Source organism: Carassius auratus, chromosome 3 (genome assembly GCF_003368295.1).
Source record: "Carassius auratus strain Wakin chromosome 3, ASM336829v1, whole genome shotgun sequence".
NCBI classification, from domain to species: Eukaryota; Metazoa; Chordata; class Actinopteri; order Cypriniformes; family Cyprinidae; genus Carassius; species Carassius auratus.
In genome coordinates, this window is record NC_039245.1 from 11,715,489 (window position 1) to 11,729,769 (window position 14,281).

General features: G+C 37.6%; 1 protein-coding gene across 1 annotated transcript in view; it reads left to right on the top strand.

Annotated features, from left to right (window-relative positions):
- LOC113048113 (corticotropin-releasing factor receptor 1) overlaps window positions 1-14,281 on the top strand; it is a 135,593-nt gene that overhangs the window by 88,279 nt on the left and 33,033 nt on the right. The window contains exon 6 of the mRNA XM_026209659.1: window positions 4,512-4,618. Coding sequence (XP_026065444.1) covers window positions 4,512-4,618 — 107 coding nt within the window. The remainder of the gene's footprint in view (window positions 1-4,511; window positions 4,619-14,281) is intronic.

The following is a 14,281-nucleotide window of genomic DNA, read 5'->3' on the forward strand; positions in this document are numbered from 1 at the left end:
CTTTCAACACAAGAAAGCACTCTACAGAGGAAAGTGCAATGAGAGGGCATCAACAATGCATCTGCCATTGCCTACAAGCTCCCTGTGGGGTCTGTAACAGATAGGGTGCTAATGCAAGAATGTAGTCAGTACCCTTCTAGCTAGCATCCACAGAGAACAGCCAAATTTTTATGCAGCTTTCATGTATCTAGTGAAGTAGAACTGTCTAAAAAGCGTACTAGAGACTTTGCATTTTAAAAATACAAACTGACAGCAAAATTCTAAATGTGTAAGCAGGCACTCCCACAGGCTTTTCGGGTGCAAATCCATCTGCCTTTAGACGACTCGTAGTCTAGCCAGGAGACAGCAGCATCCCGATGGGGGAACATTTTGCTCTGTATTGGTGAACATACCATGGATGTGTTGGTGTGCCAAGTCTCCTCTTAAAATAGGGCAAGCATGATTCAGTGCAGTGATCGGGAGAAGCAGGAGAGGATGTAGTTAAAAGAAGTGGCATCAGAGGGGGAGACTGTGGACCTCTACTAATTCTGAATGGTTCTGAAATTAACAGATCAACATATTCAAATACATTTTTACAAAATCATAAGATCATGTGACACTAACGGCTTCTTTAAAAAAGTCTACCTGTTACAGAAATAAATAATATTTTAAAATGCATCATAATGGAAAACTTATGATATTCCAAACCACAAAAGTACATATTTTAAAAAGGTAAGTTAGTGGGGTTCATTGTTAATTTGGCTTTTATTGTTTAACAAAAACAGTAGGAAACCATCAATCAATCAAAAAACTATCTTTTATGTTTTTGTATGAAGGTCTTGGAACAATATGAGATTTTGAATAATTGAGACTCATTTTAAAATGTAAACTATCCCTTCAAATTGATATCAGATGCTTTTACACACACAAGGCATTTAAAATTGTTCAGTGCTTTTCAGATGATGCACACTTTGGCAGACATCTTGGCGACGTCTATCCATGTATCTGGGAAAGCAGAGATCAATCATTAAAAGTCGACCTCTTTTTGTAATATCTCTTATGGGGACTGCTATGTTATGTGGAGTAAAAAATGTATTCATTGTTCTCCAAATTCTTTCCTAAAGGACTACCTTATCCCTAAAGGAGATAATAAGCACAACAGTCCTTGCAGTTTTTGATTGATTTGCCGTCTGAGCAGTTTCTGCTGGGTTAAATTGGGCTAGCTGGCTTGTTCATGAGCCTTGTGGATTTATAGGCACTGGATTGCAGAACTGTCTTTCCTCTTCCTGCTTGGACAGTCTGGTCCTTTGGTCTCAGTGGTCCGCAGGGTCTGCAGTGACCAGTGGGGGTTTGCCTCACAGGCCCATCCTGTGACGACCGCAGGAATTCAGCGACAGATTATTGCACCAGGAGGACACAGTGAGGGGCAAGAGAAAAGAAAGGTGCTAGGCCTGCAATGAAAGAGCACATGATGCCTATTATGCTCACACACACTAACCTGAGTATTATGTGATCAACATATGCTTCATCGAATCATTTGGCAAGGCTATTAATATGTTTTTATTTATTTATTTATTCACAAGCATAACATGTTAGCTCAAACATGGGTATGGGCTTCAGCTTTATGTGAGTTGTTGTTCTATACACAACCTACTGAGCCAAAGCTAATCGCTTAATTAAATCAGGTTGGCAATCATCATGATGTTGGAGTCCATGAACATCTGTCTCACTCATCACAGAGCGAAATATTCATAACAGTTGGAAACAGTTGCTGGTTGGATGCTAGCATTAGTGTCAGGCAGAGTGGTGTAAGGTGATCCTCATGTGCAAGGCTAATGTTTATGAATGAGACTTGTTTTGTTGTTGTTGTTGTTTAGCATGTGATTAGGTAAAGGGTCAGTCCATGTGTTAGCTGCTGTGTGATGTTAAGTTATTTATTTAATGCTTATTTTATTATTAATATCCACTGAGGCACACACATCTAATGTAGCACCACAAAAAATGTAATTAAAGGGTTTTAAAAGTGTGTATATATATATATATATATATATATATATATATATATATATATATATATATATATATAAAGACACTACATATTAAGGCAGTTTTATGTGAATAATTTAAAGGCGAAAATATATCCTGCTTTGAAGATTGACTAAGGATTATTTGAAATACCTGCCAGTTGAATAGCTGCCATTAGATTTTTTTCAGTGGTCTTGACCCTGTTAGTGATTTCTCTGAAAGCAATAAGTAATTTTTTTCACACCCGTAGATAGTTCGGTTAAAATATTTAAATATTATACGTATACTTGCAAAAAATTAACCAGCATTTCTTTTTATATGTTTTACATGTTTCATAATAATAAGAAAAAAAGTGTGTGTGTCACACCCCTAGACTCTTTATGTTGTGTTTTCCCCATGTTTTGTGTGACCCAGTTTCTCTCTCCCTTGATTGATTAGTTCCCAGGTGTGTCTGATTAGTTCCCAGGTGTGTCTCCTTAGTCCCCCGTTTGCCTGTCTTTAAAAGCCTTGTCCTTTCTGTTCAGTTTTGTTGGGTCTACAAGCTACATACAACACGTGCGTCTTCCTCATTGTTCCATGTTGGATATACAATATATTTGATTAATAAAGTGTTATTTTGCTTATCCTCGGCTCTGTGTTCCTTCCAAGCTACATAATGTAACTGAAGACCCGACCTAAAATTAGTTTAAATTATGTGTTTACCCTCCGTTTGTTTTCCGGTTTTCCTCAGCCCATTTTTGTTTCAGTAGTGTTGTCTATGGATCCCCTCTTTCACCCTGAATTCCTCCTCCTTCTGCTGGAGCAGGAAGGACGATCTCTCAAGGACCATATGAGGCAGTTCCTGTTTCTAGCCCATCTCACCACCTACCCGGGCACTGCATACAGTGAGTGCCGTCGTCCAAAGATGGTCCTTAGGAGGAATTCGCTGCATTTGTGGAGTGGACTCTGGTGAGAAACGGATCACCTCTCACCGTCTGCCCCATGGAGGATTTTGCCAGGTCCACTCCAGACCCCTGAGCTGAGCCTACCATCTCCTCGATGTGCAGAGCGCATTCCTGAGCCCGCCGCGACCAACGAGCCATTGCCACATAGAGCGACAGAGAGAAGGACACGGACAGGGTGAGCGCGAAGAGGAGCTCCGCCCCCTGCATCACTGCTGATGGTGAGCGGAATATAGCATGCCAAAAGGGCCAAAATGAGGAGGTGGATAGTTTAGACTGGGAATCTGAACTGGAGGATGAACTGCCCCCCTCTGCTCTCTGACATCCCTGCTGGTCCTGTCCAGCCCTCCTTCATCCTTGGTTTCCTCGTCCAGCCCTGAGGGGGCTTCCAATTATCCAGTGCCTGGTCCCGAGTTAAGCCCAGGATGGGGCTCCAGGCCCAAAGCTCGCTCCAGTGCCTGCTCCTAGAATGTGTCCTCCAGTGCCCGCTCCTGCCTCCTCCACCGCTGTCGTCTGGCAGTCCCTCCGAGGCCTGGACTCTGCCTCAGACCACTGACCCGTCGACTCCACCATGGCTCCTAGCTCCTTCCTCTCTGCCGTCGCCTGGTAGTCCACAAGCTCCGCCTTGCTCCCTCATCTTTCCGGCTCAGCCTTGGTCCGGCGTCGACCATCCTGCACCTCGGGACTCCACTCCTCTGGCTTTAGTTTTTCCTCCATCCCTCTGGCTCCATAAGGCTCCGTCAGGCGCCTTAATCCCCTCGGCTTCACCTCAGTCCACCACGGCCTCTCGGATCCCGGAGTTGAAAACGCTAGGCACGTTAACTTTCACTTAAGCTGGCAATCGATATCAATCGATAAGTGAGGAACTGCTTCGTTACAGTTTGCACATCTGCAAATTTTTTCGTCACAAACTTTGATCTTTCTTCAAAACACCCAGTAAAAAATTCATGCGATAACATGCGACATCATTATGACACACCCTTTACGGCATTAGTTCTGGCTTTTGTTCACACAGCGCTTGTTCCAGGACTGAACCCGGCAATGTTACTGGGTTCCCGGGCAGATCAATCCCGGGACGTGCCTGGTTTCACACAGAAGGCGACCCGGGTCCAGCGTCCAGTGTGAAAGGGGCTTTCCCCTTGTGTTGTGTTTTCCCCATGTTCAATCAGTTTCCACAAATATTAAACAGAATGGTATTTTTAAATTGAATTGAATATATGAATTGAAAAATGTATGTGCTTTGTTAATAAATGAAATGGCTTATAATTATTTTTAATTTGTTAGATTTGTTGATTTGTATTTTTGTTTTTAACTAATTATATTAAATTATCACATTCAATTAACTGGATAATAAACAGGTAGCAAAATATCAGTTATAGAGGGTAGTCAGTCCTTTATTTTATTTTTTTATTGTTTTTTCTCTCTCTCTTTCTCTTTTTGTCCCTGTAATGCCAAAAAGCTTTTAGGAGTTCTTTCCAGTTGGAATTTAGATGTCAGATATCTGCAGGACATCAGTCTCTCACCTTCCTAATGTATATGTGTGACTGTCCCTTTGTGATATTTCAGAAGAAGAGCAAGCTGCATTACCACATTGCAGTCATCATAAACTACCTGGGACACTGTATCTCTCTGGGAGCCCTGCTGATCGCCTTCATCCTCTTCATGAGGCTCAGGTGGGTGAGTGCTTCTGCTGTGAGGGGAGCAGAACTGAACATCTGCATTAGTCACACCGGTGGACTTGCATGAGAGAGATTCGTGTATGAACCACTGCTACTGCGTTGTGAAGTGAGTGGATGAATTCTGAGGATTCTCAGATTTGTTAAATATTTAGGGGAAATCTATTGCTCAGGAATATGGCTCCTTTATTGCTTAGGAGACCTAATGGAGTCATTGATTAGTTTTCACTTAAAGGTAAAGTGTGTCATTTTTGTGCCACGTTTTGCAAAAATAATAACTTGATGTTTCAAGCACACTTTCCAAACAATCCCCCTTCTTCCAATGTTTGTAATCATATAGTTCTGCTCAGTGGTGGAAAGAGTACAAAAAAAAATTGTAGTTAAGTACAAGCACTGTTACATTGATGAAATAATACTCAATTACTATTAAAAAACTGCTGTCAAAACAGTACTTAAGTAAAAGTAAAAATTACTCTTCTCAAAAAATACTCAGAGTACAAGTTACTACCGTATTTTCCGGACTATATTTTTTTCATAGTATGGCTGGTTCTGCAACTTATAGTCAGATGCGACTTATTTATCAAAATTAATTTGACATGAACCAAGAGAAATGAGAAAAGAGAGAAAAATTTACCGTCGACAGCCACTAGAGGGCATTTATATACATAAATGGCCACATATTTGTACATATAATATAATATAATATGATTATATTATATATATTATATGTACAAATATGTGGCCATTTTTATATATTTTGTTACACATACACACTGTTAACATTTTTCAATAATTTGTTTTATATTACAATTTGTTTAATATTTTCAATGTATATATATATCAGGCAAGGATTTATGGGTGGGCCTAGGTGGGCACCCAATCACTGGGTGGGATTGACTGGTGGCTCACCCAATCAGATTATCTGTGTATGTAATCTGTGTGTGACCTGAACACCAGTAAAAACATGTTTGATAGCATTTGGTTGGTTGCCTTGTGAATATATAACACATTGCATACCTGTTATCTTCTGTCATGATTCTTTTTAAAACACAGAATCAGCTCGTTCTCTTGTGATTTTTTTTTTTCTGCACGGGCCGGCCACATGCTCTCCGTGCGCGCACTGACTTAAAAGTGGCATAACGCCCACTACACTGTGAAACACACATACTCCGAGTGTGCAGTGTGTGACTGATCCACGACTGTAGGCTACCACAAACACATACTCACTATTTGTATTTCAAATCCAGAAATTATCAGAAACTTATTTAAAAAAGTAAAAAAAAAAAACATACACTCTTTAATAGACGTTTTAACACAATTTAAACAATGTATTATTCAGAGCTACTTATGTAGATTTATATATTAAGTTGCTCAAACAAGTGGTAAAATATTTAACCATGTATTATACTTAAAATCGCAAACATTTCAAATTAAAACTTAAAACTGACAAAAACAGCAGACTATCATGCCTTTCCTTTTGCAAGTTTGGTCCCACTTTATATTAGGTGGCCTTAACTACTATGTACTTAAATAAAAAAAATAAGTTCAATGTACTTATTGTGTTCATATTGTATTGTAAAACACTTTTGCTGCTATTGAGATGGGATGGGGTAATGATAGGGAGAGGGTTGGAGGTATGGGTAAGTTTAAGGGTGGGTTAAGGTATAAAGTATGGGTCAACAGTGTAATTATAAATGTAATTACAGAAATTAAATACAGATGTAATTACATGTAGTTTTTTTTTTTAAATATAAGTACAATGTAAAAACATGTATGTACACAATAAGTACAGTGTACTAAATTATTAATTAAAATGTAAAAAAATGTAAAACGTACATAGTAGTTAAGGCCACTTAATATAAAGTGGGTCCGCAAGTTTTAATACAATGCTTGCTTAAATATTGCAATTCACAAAGAAATTGTTTTTTCACCTCCACCAGGAATGAGATGAGAGTTGTTCATTATGTCACCTTGTTGAAGTAAATGTTATATTTCTTTGCTGTACCCCGGTCCTAAAGTAAAAAAAGAAGTGTAAAAGAGTATAATTAAATTAAATGCATTTATGGTGAGATTACTACATTTTGTTTAATTAAACGGATTTATGGTGAGATTATTATATTTTCATGTCAATCTGTGTTCATTTTGACCACGAACCATGCACTGTCAGCCTGTCACTTTAATTCAGCGCGTGCATCGCATCAGAAATAGACTCGGTGCGGAAACGATCTCTGCACTGCACCGCACATGGAACGGATCGCCGGACTGCATCCGCGCGCAGTGTGAACGCTCTATAATACGGAGCCCGGGAATCAGGTGTTTAAGATTAAAAAACCCGAGGCCCCTCCGTATATTGACCAGGCCCACCTATAAATGACGTTCTGTATCCGCCACTGATATATATACGCACACACGCACAAACAAAATTCTAATTGCACTGCGTAAATAAGTTCAGGGCACTCATTTGCGTACCGACATGGTTGACAGCTGTTAATGCACAATTACAATTTTAAATCAACAAACTCTAATAATGTATAAGATTTCTTTTCTACTGAGAGCTTAAATCTAGGCTATCCGCTGCCCTTTTCAAAACACAATGCAAAACTCTGACATTTCATATCACAGTAAATATTAACACTTTATTTTTAAGTTTACTATAAAATAGTTGTATTTTTATTTAATGCTCCCTTTTTATAGTTTTATATAATAGTAAAATATAATAATTTATAATTTTATTTAAAAAAATAAATAGAAGTGCAATAATATTATTATCATTATTATTATTATTACTATTATTATTATTATTATTATTATTACTATTAGCATCACTATTATTATTACACACAGACACATCAATGGCAGCTTCTATTTTCAATCTTCGGTAGATCTCTTTTTTTGTGTGCAAAAAATAATCCCTAATATCCAGATATCTCCACAAATGATTCCTTTTCTAGACAGCTCTCCTAACATGTCCAGTGTCCTTTGCTTGGATCAACTTGAAATCAGTTTAACTGAGAGGGACACATGCTCAGCCCCCAACACAAATATAGGCTGTCTTCTTGTCACATCCCATCAGTACATCAGTTGATTTTCCAGCTGTTGACAAAAACTATACATCAGGTGGTCAGCTGAATGGAAGAGAATAGAGAATTGTAGATGTTTTCTGATCACAGGCATTGAGTTCTTCTGGGGTCCAAGGACAACCTGTCCAGGTTATCCCTCTCTCTTGTCAAGGCACCTGAGAAATAAATACATGGGTCATGGGTCAGCATAGTGATACCAGCAATACGATTTTAGACTGATGGTGTAGAAATGAAGACATCTAACTGCCACATCAAGGGCATGAGCACTCCTTTTCGTAATCATTCCAGTCAAGAAGTGGCATTTTAGGGATGAAAACTGAATGAACTGAAGTGTTTAGGGATGAGAACTGAAGGCCCTCATTGAGCTGGCTCTCATTATATTATGCTCAATCAAACTGAGAGACTTGTTTTCTATGGGATCATGTCCAAACTGTAATTAGCCTGGATCAATGTATCAAACTGGATGATAGGAGAATAGTCATGTGTTTCAGAATTCTCAACTCTTTGGTGTTAGGACCACAGATTAAATATCCATGCTGTTTAGGATTATTTAGACTAGATTATCCCAGAATTAATCTGCCTTTATTAATCCAAGGAAAATATTCTGGCATTTTTTCCTGAATTTCCAATCAAAATCACATGACACATGAGTCAGATGTAAGATTTATTGGATGTTGCTTTTCTCAACAATGTGCCCTGCTGATAAACCTCTGTCTGTCTACCTAATGTTCCCAAGTCAGGGTGTCATGGACATATCAAGGCTGGGTGCGAGAACAGAGGTTTTAAAGTTGTAGTTGGACTCAAGTGGGTCCTCTAGCAGGGAATAAGTGTAATGAAATACACAATAAACAGATGTACAGGATAAATACAGAGTGTTCTTGCTCTCAGATCCTCCAGCCATTTGTGTCTGCCCACAAGGACAGAAGGACAGGAGTTTTAGATTGGCTCTCTGTACATGCGCTTGTGCTTCATTTGCGCTGCACACAAACATGCTATAATAAGTTTTGAGATTCTAATCTACTTTAGAGATAAATCACAGGACAGCACAACAACTAGTTTCTGTGTTCCTCTGTGCCGTGCGATCTTCATAGCTCCTGTTTTTATGAGTGTCTGTGCCACAATGCAGCTGTGCGAACATGGTAGCTCGATATAATAATACACATCCGATCATCTAATCGCTTGAATGTCCAAACCATAAAACAAATACAACCGACAAAGTTTAGTGACAACAAACCGGCGTTCACCTCCATGTTTTGGTTTTATGGGTATGCTTTTAAGGGGGAAGTATTAACAGGATTAAAAAACCGAAATAACCGACATGGGAAAATTACGTCGGTTAGAGGTTATGATTTTCGGTTCGCGTTTAGATTAATCGTCCAGCCCTACGTCTGAATATATATAGATAAAAATCTGAATATATAAACGCAAATTGTGAATATATGTATAGAAGTTAATTTGAATGTATATAAATGTAAATCTGTATATACAATCTACATCATAAATATACATAAATATAAATAAATCTTTATTAATAGGCATGTCAATATAGGTAGATATTCTTAATGCTTTTTTTATGAAAACAGTTGGTCTCATTCATGAAACATTCGTAAATATACGAGTAAATATGTGAGTGATTTGCGCGTAAAGAGAACTTCCCGAAAACTCTTCTCCTGATTCACAAAAACTTCGTAAACGTCAGATGTGATAGTGAAATGTGTGTGTGTGTTAATGAATTCCAATCAGTCGTAAATGATAAATTCTCAATTACCATAAATCCCTCCCATCAAATCCGACTGACAACTATATATGAGCATCATATTATGACACCAAACGAATGATTCCAACACGTCTTTTCAAAAAGCGAATGAAAATTAAAATTTCTCATCTGCAGAAATTGAAGTTTTATTATCAGAAGTTCATTCAAAACGCCACGTTTTATTTTCAAGCGTACATAGTGGCGTATCAGGTCCTAAAAAAAGGAAGCTTGGCAGCATATTACAGACGATGTTAATAGAGTTTCATCTGTTAATCGAACAGTCCCAGAAGTTAAAAGAAAAACCGTATGTAATTACTATATAGCTATAATATTTTTTTCAAAATGCTGTGTAAATATGTACCCGATTATGAATTAAAATGCAGCCGTATTAATGAGCAAAACGTTCAGACGTTAAACGCACTATTTACGCGTGGCTGGGAGCAGGTGTAGATTTATTTCGTACCAATTAACATTTGGAAAATACAAACGTTTTAATGAATCCGAAAATTTACGCCAGAACCACTTTACACGCGATTTACACAAAAATTTGTTCTGCTCGTGTTTCATGAATGAGACCCAGTATGTCTATGTATCCTGTACATGTCTCAGTGCAGGCATTGTACTATATTAATTATTGTATTTATTTTCCGATGATATTGTGTAGAAAAGATTTACACTATCACCATGAGGACCTATTGGTAACACCAGCCTTTTTAAAGTAGATAAAATACCAATTTTAGTTTAGATTAGCAAGATGAACTTAAAATAATTAATATAGTGCGATATCTTCATTGATACCGGTATACAGGATGTATAGGCATAATGTTTTCATAAAATAAAATAAATTCTATTGACATGCCTGATAATAAAGATGTAATTGTATAGGTTTGTAGACAATACATATTTTCCAATTTACAATATTAAGGATTTATTCATATATATTTTTATTTACAGTTTTATTTTGCGAATTATAACTAAATATTCACTATTTAAATTTATATATTTAGATTTATTCTGCACTGTCACTAAGATTACAGAACTCTGTAACCTCTCACGTAATTTTAGAAATGGCCTTGTATTCTATATCAGTGCTCACCTGTCAACCAAGTTTAACCTGGCTCCTCTGTCATTCACAGAATGAGAACAAAAAGCAGAAGGCATCATGTATGAAAGGAGAGCAAAGCTGCCGTGGGTGGCACCATTGAAGGGCTCACCCGCAACAGCTCAGGTCAACATAACAGTGACAAGCCGCTGTTGGCAGCTAGCTTTTTACATCCGGTTTCTTGACAAAAGGCTAGACTGGGAGAACCTTCCTGTCCTGTGTGACACATAAACCTTCTTACATGTCCCCTCAGGGCAGAGACAGGAGGAAATACAGAGAAACAGAATGACAGTAAACACCATTGTGTTTCTCTACATATAATGCCTCAAAATAAACCACAATAAATGCAAAGTGAAAACCTGAGGCACTTTATCCCACAAGGAAAATCTTTTTATCTCTAAAAAGTACTTTTCTAAGGAAAATAGTGCATATATTTATCTTTGAAAGCTCCATAGTGGCTTTGATTATGTGTGTCTAACTAAATTGAATAATAATTCATTGTTTCAAACAAACAAATCCACAAACTAGAATATGTCCTGCTAAATTTTGTTAAACAATTGTTCATTAGATGTCCCCTGGCAAAACGAATGAAAAAAAAAAACATGTTTTGCTATGTTAAAACTGCCACATTAGTGGGATGCGCTTTTTAACAGTTGATGTTTATGTAGATGAAGGCTTTTTGCACAGATCTTTTCCCTGAGGAGGTCTTGTAACTTTGTGTTTCACAAATGTGTTTTTTGATTTTAATCCTGTCAGAATTGAAATGGTGTTTTCCATCAAACATCCTCAGTTAAAATCATTGAGCAATTATGGTCGTCTGAGAGCTGTAATCCTGTATTGGAATGACAGCGATTGTGGTTTATTATTGTTTCACAAAGCTTGTCATATTTTGTTTTGACCTTTGTCAAGTACTGTAAGCATAAATTTTATTTATTTATTTTTATTTTTTTGCCAGGTGCATGTTCTTTAAGGACTTTTTTTGCCAGTTAACTTCCCATCTTAACATTGTTTTATATATTCTTCATTGTATCTATTTAGTTTGACATTTAATTGACAGTTAAGACATTTTTTTATTTTTTTACATAAACCTATTTTTTCAACTTTCTATTTATCAAAGAATTAACAAAACGACCCCCCCCCCCCCCATGAATTCATAGTTTCCACACAAAATATAAAAATGCACATTTTCAGCATTTATAATAATAAGAAAAAAATTATTAATTAAGGAACATGTGATACTGGAGCAATAGCTGCTTGAAAATTCAGCTTTGCCATCACCTGAATAAATTAAAGCTCTCAATCTCTTCCTTGAAAAGACATACGAAAGCCACGACCGCAACTTTCTGATGGTCATATTCTGGCAATGAGAACATGATCCACCAACAAAAATGTAATCTGTGTGAGCATGGCCCAATTTCAGAATGCAGCAATCCTGGTCATCGGAGGAAGAGAAAAATTCCCCACAACCAGAAGAACATGGATGGAATGGCATCTTTGAAAAGATGCGAACCGCTGTGTGATGCTCTTTTAAACTAAATGTACTCTTTAAAAATGGAAATTTCACTCTTAACATCTGCCAAGCATCCATGGGAACTGCCTCACACTTGTCTTTGCAGCACAAGAGAGACCACTGAATGTGCCGAATAATATAGTGGTAATTTGAGATGATCGGAAAAGTTTGCTTCTCATATGAGATGAGTTGAATTGCTCCGAAGTAGAGCTTGCACATGGCCAGCCTTATATACCCATCTATATGGGCATGGCCTCGCATGAACATTCTGCACGCCAATTTAATTAGCCTTTTCTGATATTCACAAGAGGTGATTTAGGCTCTCAAGGATGACCCCAACACACATAGGAGTGAACGTCAAAAAGGGAACTAGTCTTACCAAGAGGAACTATTCTTATGAGTGTTATGAGATTCAACTAATTTTTTTTTAGTTTGATGTAATTTATGTTGAAATTACTTGCCCAACCAAATTTAAGGCAGCAAGTTAAAATAGGTGGTTTTTAATCATTTATTTTTTATATAATTTTAGTTTTAGTTAACAATAGTAGCCCTGTTAATGACCCCAATCTTTTGATTGGTATTTGTGTGTGTGTGTGTGTGTGTGTGTGTATACACTACTATAAAACTACTGAATAGTGCTTTAGAGATGTGATAACTAAGTGACTCTCGAAAAAGTCAGAAGTAAACTTATTCTTCCTTTAAGCAGGACTAGATGAGGAGGACCTCTGCTCTTCTATTTCTGTGCATGCTTACGCAATGAGAGTCAGCAGGGTGATAGAGTCAGCAGACCTTGGCGCACATGGCCACTGTATGAGGCAATGGCACTTCGCCAGCCCCCCACTGTACTGTGTGAGTAGATGGACAGGTCGTTCTTACTGGGACCCAGCACTGGATGTTACCAGTACATCTGCACAGCATTTGTGCTCAGGGACGCTCTAAGATGTTAGTTCCTCTGGTGCTGCAAGCTTGTTAGCACTGAGCTCCTGCAAAGAGAGCGGCCTGCTTAAGCTCCCTGCAGTTTATTAATGGCCTAAAATTGCATCACTCAGATCTTTTGCCTGTGACCCCTCTCAACATTAGCTGCAGAGGATTGTGATTGTGGAGCCTACTCTGAGCGGGTGATTATTCTTGAAAGGACACATCCTTAGCAGAAAAGGCTTGGTGCAGTGGATCAATGAGAAGTGAGTGATGAGGGGGGGACTTAAATAGACAGCTGTGGTAACGCACTCCTATTAGCGCAGGCAGTGGGAATGCTAATAACTAAAACACATGCAGTTGTGAGCAGGCACCGGAAGACTGCAAGACCCATGCAGAGACTCAGAAGTAAGAGGCGTGTGAAAGGAAGTGTTGCATAAAAACCATACAGATTTTATGAGTAGAGATTCACAACTGATTTTTGCACTCAGATTTTAGAAGGAGGAGAATGTAATTTTTAAATGTATTATTAGTGTGGTATTTACTAAAACAACAGAAAGGTGGACACTTTACAGGATTCAGTGAAGCCAGGATAAAAACTGCAAAATAATATCAAAGCTACAAACAATGACAGAAATTAAATCATAGATTGACTGGATAGTTCACTCAAAAATGTAAATTCTGTCATCATTTACTCACCCTTATGTTGTTCCATGTTTTTTTTCTTTTTTCCACTGAATACAAAAGAAGATACTTTGAAGAATGTGGCTAACCAAACAGTTGCTGGTAGTCACATTCATAGTATGAAGGGAAAAAAAATACTGTGGAAGTCATTGGCTACAAGCAACTGTTTGGTTAACAACATTCTTCAAAGTATCTTCTTTAGTATTCAAAATAATAAAGAAATTACTCTCTGAGAATGAGAGTGAGTATAATAAAATATTGAAATATAGTAAAATTATTGCTCTAAAGGCAACTTTCCTTACCTTACGTATGTGCATGCATGCATCTACACTGCAGCTACAATTGCGTACATTTTTATAAGATTATAGTTTTAAATATTCTATTGAATATAGAATATGTTGATACTTGACAAAAATAGTTGATTATGTATTTAAATTGTACTTCACTCATATTAACTTAAAAACAGCTTATATATATATATATATATATATAGGCATGAGAGGAGCCAACGACAGACACAGTGGGCATGGAGTCAGGCCTGGGAGAGGCTTTTATAAACAGAAAATACAAAGGAGGGGATAAACGTGGCCAAAGGGGGAGAGTGTCCAAAATA